This window comes from Rhopalosiphum padi, chromosome 4 (genome assembly GCF_020882245.1).
Source record: "Rhopalosiphum padi isolate XX-2018 chromosome 4, ASM2088224v1, whole genome shotgun sequence".
Lineage (NCBI taxonomy): Eukaryota > Metazoa > Arthropoda > Insecta > Hemiptera > Aphididae > Rhopalosiphum > Rhopalosiphum padi.
In genome coordinates, this window is record NC_083600.1 from 39,962,604 (window position 1) to 39,974,013 (window position 11,410).

General features: G+C 26.2%; 1 protein-coding gene across 1 annotated transcript; it reads right to left on the bottom strand.

The window, feature by feature from the left end:
• On the bottom strand, positions 1 to 6,510 carry LOC132930904 (uncharacterized). Its single transcript, XM_060997013.1, has 8 exons — positions 6,447 to 6,510; positions 5,252 to 5,425; positions 4,134 to 4,321; positions 2,761 to 2,893; positions 1,724 to 1,866; positions 1,062 to 1,175; positions 935 to 1,000; positions 1 to 318 (listed from the first exon to the last, which is right to left on the bottom strand). Exons 1-8 carry the CDS (start codon positions 6,508 to 6,510, stop codon positions 130 to 132), a joined length of 1,071 nt encoding a protein of 356 aa, XP_060852996.1. The 3' UTR covers positions 1 to 129.
• Positions 6,511 to 11,410: the final 4,900 nt, after the last annotated feature.

Sequence of the window (11,410 nt, forward strand, 5' to 3'; positions counted from 1 at the left end):
TATCTCATACCACTTTTAGTCTTCGACTTTAAAAATATTTTAAATCTTTGTATGCTAGAACATTGATAAAAAAAGATTTAAAAATTGGTTAAATTTCAGTATTTATTTAACAGTAAATGGAATGGCTGGTTATTTAATTGAATATTCAATTGATTGAATGTCAAATTTCGCACAGGGTATGTGAGAACCACCAGTGAAGCCAGCAATTATGTTTTTAAATCCAATGAACGCCGAAGTACAATCACAATCGTTATTAATGTCATCAAGATCCAAAATCATGACAATTATTCCACTGTTTTGATCATGCAAAAATTTCCCCTAAAAAATATAATTACTTGGTTTTTAAAAGAATTACTATTTAAATAAAACAAAATCTTATATGCCTAATTCAATTAATAAAATCGTGTCTACTCTTCAACATAATATATATTCAAGGTTTTGGTTTTATATCTACGCATTACGGTTTAGGTCCGAAAATTCGGAAAATGTACTGGTTATCGATAGATAATATAATGATATCTGTGAAGGAAACACGATAATGTGGGTTTGGCTACTGTTAGATTATTCACTAGAAAATAAACTGTTTATTTTCCTCTAATTATAAATATTTTATGTAGGTACAAGTATCTTTAGATATTTTCAGTAGAATACAATAAACTCTAGTAACACTAGGTTTCGGGGCTATTGCTACTATTCGCCGTTTTGTCCTTTAACCCTACGATGTTATTTAAACTATGGAGGAGAGTATAAATACGATTATTACGGTTCTGAATAACAATCTTATTTCCTAATAATAAGTAAATAAGTACATAAATACACAATATTGTGTAGTAAAATATAATTTCAAGATAATAAATCTTCCAGAAATGATTGCATTTAGTTCATTTCATTATTTTGTATATTGAAATTTTCAATCCAAAATTTATTATTTTACCTTATCATAAAAATTTTTTGTAGTTTGTACACAATAAGTTGAACAATCAAATTCTCCTTTACACACCTAAAACAATTAAAATAATGAAATAATCAATATTTATCTTAAAATATTTTATTTACGATACTTTTTTATAAGAAGTATAAGATGTTTGATCATTGTAGACTGGGTACATTTCAATATTATAGGTTAGTTTTGTAAGACATATTTTCGATTCCTTCAGATATAATGCTACTTCTTCCTAAAAAATTAAAAAATAATTAATTAAAAGCATGTTGAAATAATTTTACACTAATATTATAAACTATATTTTCTTGTCTAATAACAGTAATAACTAACCATTTTTGGATTATTAAATTTTAATTCTTCCAAAGACATTTTAAAAAGTATTTATAATTTTTTTAATAATTTAGGCTTTTCCAGACATTTTTTAGCAGTTAAAATTACAATACTACATCAATTTTTTTAAATTCATAAGCGTTAAACTAAAATATTAGAATGATCGACTAGGAATATGGTAGATAATAGGAAAGGATACTTGGGTAAAAAAAATTAGCCTACTACAAATTAAATAAAATATAAAGAAAATTGAGTAATGTATAATGACTAGAATAGTTCTTTATATGCGAGACAATAGAACGTTTAAAAAATAATAACAATGGCAACCGGTTTCCCGCTATTTTTCTAATACTAATCGATGTTTAACTCGATTATTCCGAAAATAGGAACGTATTGTCTTATACATAAACACCTCAATCATTATTAAAAAACGACATTAAATATTTTTACCATTCCATAGAGATAATTAGCACCATGTTCACTTTTTGTAATTGGAGTTCTGCCATTATACAAATTGGGAACACATTCATTCAATTTAAACGTTTGTACTTCATAGAAGTCTACTAAATCGTTCAATTCTTCAAAATTGTACACTTTAATAAAAGATAAAAATGTGAGTTATAATATAACTTAATGCGTAAAAATAAATTAAAAATATAATTTTTCATTTTTAAGTAATAGGGATACATTTTACAATACAATATTATAGTTAATTCATCGTTTTTACTTAAATAATATAAAACAATTATAATATTAATCTGAAATTCAATAAACCTTAGAGTATTAGAGTACCTGTTGTATTTTAATGATTTTATTATGATGACATGATGAGAAAATATTATCGACAATAATTGAATACCTTAAAATATATCTATTTTCTAAACTAATTGTAAAATATCTTAATTGATGAAAAATAATAATAAAACGTTTCCCAAGTATCTACTTAATGGTGTTCGAATTGTATACAAATTAACAAATTTCAATAATTCTCTGTGTAAAATTGTATATAAACTATTAAACCTTATTAATTAAGGGACCGCTACACCAGCATTTGTTTTCTCTGTCTATCTCCCACATAATATAGGAACAAAGATACTCCGTATTTCCATGATTACGACTCTCTAGTTCAGTTTAGGACAAATGCACCTATTATATATTTTATAAAGAAGAGTATTTCCTATGCATTGACCGGATAGATTTTTAATATTTACAATTTTGAATAAATAATTAATGGTTAAAAATAATCGAAACTATTTTAAATTAAAACATACTTATATTTATAAAAATTTTAATATTAAAAATCTATCCGGTCAATGCACACTTTATAAAATATATAATAGGTGCTTTTGCCCTAAACTGAACCAGAGTCGTAATCGTAGAAATACGGAATATCTTTGTTCCTATATTATGTGGGAGATAGACAGAGAAAACAAATGCTGGTGTAGCGGCCTCTTAAATTAATACAAAATAAAACACTTATAACGTACTGCATGGATTCTTTATAGATGATGGAATTGCTTCAACAGTGACACCGATTATTAAATCAGGACCGCATTGTTTTAATTGTTTTATATAAGGTATAATATATTTTCCAACGTTTTCATTGAATGATCTAAATATCTAAAAACGTATAAAAACAAATAGGTAGGTAACAGTCAAGAGTCGTTAAGTTAGAAAATGTCCTACATTTTATTAAGATATATGTAAAACTAACAAAATAAGCAATGAAAAAAGGATAACTATATACACAACTTAATTTTTTAACAAAATTGGTTTTTATTTTTATTTTTTTAAATAAATTCATAATTAAATGAATGATTATTATTTTGTTATAATTCAAATGATATGCATAGTATAGCCGTATTGACGTAAATTTCACTTATATAAATTATCATTGTATGTAACTGTAACATTTTCAAAATATTAAGAATAATGTTTAGCTATTTATAAGCATCTGAAATTTTGAATATTATATTCCAACCTAATCAATGAATATATTGATTTTACAATCATATGTTATTTTGTGTGGGTGTATCTATGTACACATTTTATTATAGTTAACAAACGACAAATATTTAGAATATTTAGATCTTCCATTTCAATGGTGGTTTTTGGTAACAAATTGGATCTAGCTATTTTTTTGGTAAGCCAAAAGTGAATTTTTTCAGTAAATACTTTTAGAAATAATCGACGAAAAAATAATCGAGAAAAATAATATTTTTACAAAATGTTTTCTTTATAGGTAATTTAAAAATCATTAACCGTAGAACCTTTACATCCCTTAATATTCATATTACTAGAAAGGATATTATATTTTCAATTGTTTCGCTTATTATGTGCTATTTTTTTAGATATTTGAGGTTTTCAACTTTTCTCGACCTACTCAATGGCGACGTACACTTGACATCTACAGATTACAGTACAGCAGTAGAGTAATTACCTACTTATCCTCTGTTATTATTTTAGTTCTATAAAAATTATTCAGTAAAAAGTATGAATATGATTTCTCATAAATTTTACTTAATGCAATTCAAAAATAACGAACATAGGTACAATATTTTTTTATGTGCTTTTGAAATTCAAATGTAAACTTAATTAATTACTTAATTTTTTGTATTCAAAGATATTATATTATCGAATTCAAACATAAAAGATACATTACAGCGGTCTACTCAACTTCAAAGTACATTCTAAACAAATTATATAACAAGCAACTTTCCAGAATTTTTTTTTTTTTAATTATTCATAATACTATTTAATTTTTTTGTTATTATTTTTAGTACTAATCAATATAATATAATAAAAAACTCATTACGTGTGATAGTTACTTTATTAGTACCTACACGTTGAGTATACATACGCATTGTGGTGTAATCGAATTTAAAATATATCCTTGTACATTATGTTTTAATGCGAAATCACATAAGACTTTTGTATCTTTAGCATTACCATCAGGTTTCAATATTTTAATCCAATCTAAGTACAGTTGTTCTCGTGAAATTGTCAGGATCACAGGTTTATTCAAGTCTGTTACTGATTTAAGAAGAGCTAAAACATATTTATATTATTTATTAGTATTGTAAATTCTTTAGTTATAACTATTTAAATAAATTATCAAACAAATAACTTTTTTTATTTGTTTAAATTATTTGAAAAAATATTATTAATTTATATTACTGACGAAAAAACCAAATTTCTAAAACTTAATCACCATTTATTAAATTTTATATATATTGCACGATAATTTCATTATTATAAAAACATTTTAGTCTATTAACACGACTCATAATAAGTTATTATCTTTTTTTTTTTACAATTATCTAATGACTTTAATATAACTACTTGTAGGCTTGTAGCTGTCTTACAACTTTAATAAATTGGTAAATTGGTTAAAAAATAAAAAGCAGAACGCGGGCACGTTGTACTATTATATGCATAAATTATATATATACATATATAATATATGTATATAATATAAACAAGTTAAAAGTAATAACTAATAATCAATTTTATTTGGTAAATCTAAGTATCTTATACATTCCAGATAGAAAGGAATTGTGGGTTATTACTTATCGATAATATTTTATCAATATATTTATATTTCTTAAGTGCGATATCGAGTTAATCAAATTATTGTTTACGTTTATCGTTGAAATGCATTTCACTAAGTCAACTACTTTCATAACGGTGGCTACAACAAATTCCACTAAATTAAGACCAAAACTATGCGAATAAAAAGTAATTATAGCTATAACCTATCACTTATTATATAATAAGTAAGTCCTATAAATACTCCTATCACATATTCAGATATTATCCACTCCTTTAAAATCACTCAAGATCATAGAATAATGTTACAAAATTACAGTAAATTAACCAATTCTACGATATTATTATTGGGTATATAAGTACTTTATAAACTTCAAACAAAGTTTTAAATAGTATGTATAGGTAAATATTTAATAAAAATTAATTTACCTTCATCAATATTTATTATGGAAAATTCGTTGATTGAAAATCGAGAGTACATAATTACTTCACATTCACATGGTATGTTTTTAGCCTCTAGATTAGCTAAATCTGTGCTAGATTCCATCAAATTTCCTTTAATATAGCACATTACCTTTTTAGAAAAATCAGTGCCTCCTACACCTAAATTAAAAAATCATTATTATCTTTAAATATTGGTAAAAAAAATTATAATTTTAATATTATTATGTAGGAAATATTTGTAATTTGCATTTACAAATAAATGACATTGCTTTAGGTTTATAAATTATAGATAATTTTAACATAATAAGTAATGACATTATTGCATTGATCAAAAGTATCGATGGTCGCATACTCGCATGACAACAACATGCTTGTATAGTTTGTATTGTAAATCTAAATCTTCATACATCAATATGCTTTTCCACAATTCTTTTATATTTTGTCCACAGCGATGAATATAGGTATATAATGTTTTAGTGGTCGTTAATTTTAGAAAAAAATTATCTCTGTATCATTGTCCATCGAATGGGTACCGGTAGCTGTCCACTGCATCCAGATACATCAGACATGTATATGTCTTATGGCTACTGACTAATTAACCGATCGTCATAAACCTACAGGTGGTTCGTGACATCACGGTAACGCTCACCGTGTCGAACAAATTTATAGAATGACTCCAGCTATAAGACATATTCACGATCTTCCATGTGAAGGGTGTTTTTTGTCGGTAAATTAGATTTAGTTGATACTATAGAAGGTCAAAATTTGTAGCACTTTCCAAAATAATCGGGAAAACAGTAATTTTTATGTAAAACCAGTTTTGACAAAATGTTTTTTTTTTTTTTTTGTAATTCATAAATAAATAATAATTTATTAATTTATTATTTTTATGATTGTAGAGACTTGAAATATTCACCAAATTTTCTAATTAGCCTCTAATAGACATGATATAATTTATTTTATAATTTTCCAGATATTAAGGAACTTTTTATGCTATTTACAGATATTTGAAACGTTCTCATGGGTAAATAAAAAATCTTGAAAATGTAAAGCAAAGTCTTTGGCAAATAGTTTTTATAGTAAATTGAGTTGACGTAGTGGTGCTATATTGTACTTATAAAACCTGAAAAAACTAATTTATTATAATAATAGCTTTACCCATTCAAAAAAATATACATACTCATCGTTTCGTTTGCAGCCATCGACTCACCGAGGAGATAAGAAAATAACAAGTACAAAATCATTGTTTAATTATTATAAATAAATAAATTGTATACTTCAATGCAAGACCAAAACATTACTAACATGAAAAAATACTGATTTCTTTTTTGTAGAAACTGTTAATTAAATTATATATTATCATAAAAAACAAAACATTTTAAATAACCTCTGCCCATATATATATATATACACATTATACATGCCTGAAGTATTATTGTAAAACAAATATTTGTTGTTTGTAATATATAATTATAAAAGTCTATAGGTATATAAATACATCGTATTGTCAAAAATTCAAATGGTATTTCTAACCAATCAATTAAATAATTACTATTTTTTATTCAAAACACATTTTAGAGTACAAGATTTATAGTAATTTAGACAACTAAATTTAACTTATGTAATATTTGTATGAAGCAAAAATATATATTAAATAATTTATGATAAATACCTTAATAAATAAAAGTGCATACACAATTCAAACATATAGAGCATAATTTAATATATTTTACTAACAAAGTAAATGGATATCGGCGCACTATTTGATGTACCTTTGATGTATCTTTCTAGCTAAACTCGTAACATGGACAAAACGTTTTTTTTTTTTTATTGTTATTGAGTACATATGTAATATTAGAGCAAAATCTATTAAAAAATTATAAATAATAATATTTTAAATTGTTTCATTACTTGACTAGACTTTTGACTTGAAAATTTAAAGTATGTATACATATTATATATATAAATTTAAATAGACAACATTTATAGATACAATTTTTATACATAATCGTATGCAAAACACTCAAAAAAATCATTCTCTTTAATGGTCATGGCATATGGTTTAGATCATAGAAATTACAACTAATAAACTACTCTAAAAAACTACAACTATCGAAACAACCGTCATTCTTAGAAGAAGAAAAAATTTTATGATATAAAATTGCATTGATAAGGTATTTATTCTTTGTATAATGACTTATTATAATTTATTTATTTTAATCACTGCTAATAGTCAGTAATACTATACATAATTGTGTAACAGGTATATACTATAAATAATAATATTGTATATTATGCAACGTAATAGAATTACGTACAAATTCTCTACATGTACCCGAATACCGAAATGGTTTGAAATCTGTTTGTAGAACATATTTTCTAATTGTATTATAATTGTTATAATAATAATTATTCAAGTCACACAGGCATAAATGGCAATGGTTGATTCGTTAGCTGGCTCCACCGCCATTCTATGTGGTTCTCACTAGTGCACTTGCTATACTGACTTAATCACTTTACATCACACATTAATTCAGAAGCTATAGAAGCTGGAATGGACCAACCTCCCAGTCTTATGCTTCCGGTTATATAGATTATTATTTAAAAGTATATCTTCTCAACTATTATGGTTTCAATCCCTAAAGATAAACCGCGCTGTTTTAATCAAAATATACACCAAATTACGAACAAACCACAACCTACTACCACACCACTCATATAAAATTAGACTCAAAATTAGCTCATATAATACCCTCTACAGCTGGCTGCGGTAGCGAACAATGCGATTACCTGCAACACATGATCCTAAATTGTCCATCTGTCTCTCCACAAAGAACTCAATTAAAAGCTATTTTTTCCACTCTAGGTAGGTATCAACTTCTCCCTCATCAACGTTATTCCAGCTAATAATGTACATTTAATTATAGATACGATTAATTGTTTACTCCAATCTGGCCTCCAAATTTAGTAGTGTGAGCTTTACCATATATACCTATGTTTGATTATAAATTATATGTCCCCCGGCAATTGCCGAAATATTACAATATACTTGTTAAAATCTCATTAAATAAAATAATAATAATAATTTTATGTACATTACCATTGTATTGGTTTATATATAAATATTAATGTTAGAACCTACGGTTTTTATTTTCCCATCATATTTTGTTACATTAAAAATTAATTGATAATAACTAAATATTCTTAATTATTTATTAGCGTTGATTAAATTGTTAGGAGAAGACCTAAATACAGAAAGGGATCCAAAAGTACTGTAGGCACCGCCTGAAATTCAGGTCAGCGCACGCCTATTTTTAACTTTAACTTTTTAACCGTAAAATGATTAACTTGAACAGTCGTCAGTCATGTGAATGATGTACCTATTTCGTACGGTCGCAAAATCTAATAAAACTGCAAGGCTTATAAATATCTAGATCATTTTAATTTTAAACTAACTATATAAATAGGCAACAAATACCATTTAATGCCTAAGTATTACATAACACATCATAACAAATTGCACTAAATATTATCAATATTTATCATTTACCGCAAATTCATGCAACTATATTAATATATAACAATTATTAATTATTATTTTCATCGTTTAATTTTATTACCCCATATTGCCATAAATCCACTGTTCAAATATATTTATATTGAAACAGATTGTGCTATTTCTAACATATTAGTTAGATGTATGGTTTTCATTATAACATGTTTTAAGTGTATGTATATAACTATTTTATGCAATACTTTATTCTGATGTTTAGTGAATTTAATTAAAAATGGAATTTCGTGGTTATATTTTTGCCTACCAACTTATTTAACATACATAATGTAGACATATGGTAACATTTTATTTTAGTCACGATCTTCGAGCACACAAAATATTTGGATAATTTTAGTCTGGGAAATCAGCACCTGCAACTACTAAAAAATTTCATATTAAAAATATGGCCTATGAATGACAATTTCGTAAATTATGTACCATCTACACGTAGATCACCGACCATATCCAGCCGGCAATCCTATAAATGTTTATGGCATGGCGTACCCATTAAAAAACCAAAATGTTCTATACGAGTTAACGTAGCTTATATTTTGAAAGGCAATAAGAGTGGCGTAAATCCATGGAATCTATATCATATAGATCTATTGAATCCTTTGATGCATTTAATGCATTCTGCACTGGCCCATCAAAAAATGTATTTTTCGACGAATAAAAGCAATCTTTTGCGAGTGATCAATAAAATAAGAATAATAATAATAGTAATATTTGTATTTGATACTATGACCTTTTTTAAAACTCCTTTCAATAAATTATTTATTCGTGTTTTTTCGAGTTATTTTAAATAATAAGTTAAATCAATGTGTTATGAATCACGCGCTTTTTCATAAATCAAAATTTAATAAAGTTTACTTTAATAATTTGTATGAGCAATTAATATGTATTTGTTTGGTGATGTGTAGTATGTAGATAGCATACGACACCGTTATCATAATGGCATATACTATATATGATGTAAGTATTGACATAGGTACCTACTACGCATGATGTCGTATTTTATGATTTATTAATGCGTACACATTAATTACTATACTATTTATTATCAGCATTTCGGTATTATATGTAGGTATATAATAATTATTACGGTCACGCGTGCTACAGGCTGTACAGTAAATTCGCCGGAATTATAATTTTTATGAAATTATAATTATATATTATACCACATTACCACTCCGGGTTCTATAATATTACCTAGTAGACAACTGCAGGGTTGTACATAAGCGGATAGGTGCTTAATGCGGATTTTGGGTCGTGTGTATTTAAATATCAAGTTTGCGCACAGCACACACTGTGGACTATATGACCTTCTGAGAGAATATGTTCACCATTCAGTGCAGGACTCCATAATTATTTATTGTAAAATGTTAATAATTAATTAAGAATACGTAAATATAATAATTGTGCTCTACAGCCAAAAAAAAAAAACTAAAAAACGGAAATCGCGAGTAACCTCGAAAAAAGTTAAACGGACTTTTGCATAAATATCTCGCTAAAAAACGTAACGATTTGTGGAATTTAAATCACGTTATGCTAGAAAAAATTGAAAATGGAAATCTCTGAACACAACGGTCTTCAAATAAAATAGATAGATACTGAACAAATCGAGCAACCAACAAAAATATCGCGGGGCGTCGAAGCGTCGTATGATTATTTATATTAACGGTCGAAGCCCTATACATCAATTTAAACACAGAATAGTTTAAAATTTAGATAACATAAAGTAGTTTAAACATGTTAATAATTCAATAATAATAATAATAGGGTAAGATAGAATAAATATAATACAAGTAGTAACAATAATTTTCAATATTATAATATGTTATGATAAATGGTGCTCTCATTGACCAACCGTATCATGCGTTCAATAGGATCTTGAACTTTAGTGTTACAATAAGGTAGGTGGGTACTTAATTATACCTACATTTTAATTTTTAATGTTATCAGGTATCTACAAATTATGAAACGTATATAAAACTAACAAATAGTGCATATATTACGGGCAATGTAGGGCTAAATCGGGTATTTTATAAAATTCCCGGGAAATTTATAAAATGCCCAATGTAGGCGGTTAATTTAGAAATATCACACTTGGCCCAGGGCCACAGTCGTTCTATACAATAACCTTAAGCAACAGGCAATAAGAAACATGCAATATTTAGTGTTTTATGTAAAGATAACTAGAAACTAGTAAAACAAAATTATTATATAGGTAAATTAAAAATATAATTATTAATTAAACATTTTTTTTTTTTAAAAAAAGGAAGATTTTATATTTTATTAATATTTATTACAACATGGATTACTACCGTGGCATTTTGATGTACAAAGGCGTCCCGCAGCTTTGCATTTACATTTTTTTGTATTGAATTATTGTAATGAACTATGAACATCTATCACATCCCTGACTAGTTATCACCCAAGTTTGATCATTTCCTTGCCACTTCCCTTAAAGTAATATTTAATTGTGGTACATTTTCAATTTTAATGAAGGACTCCTTACATATTATAAATTGGCCGCTAGCGGCTGGGAAGTTGGGAAGGCGGCCTTCTGATGTTCCAATTTCATACATATT

Bases quoted from the DNA above. Each gene is read 5' to 3' on its own strand.
- LOC132930904 (XM_060997013.1), bottom strand. From the start codon at position 6,510: ATGATTTTGTACTTGTTATTTTCTTATCTCCTCGGTGAGTCGATGGCT. The intron at 5,426-6,446 runs GTATGTATATTT...TTTTTAATTTAG, and splicing joins GGCTGCAAACGAAACGATGA to GTGTAGGAGGCACTGATTTT. The intron at 319-934 runs GTAAAATAATAA...TATATTTTTTAG, and splicing joins CAAAAAATTTTTATGATAAG to GGGAAATTTTTGCATGATCA.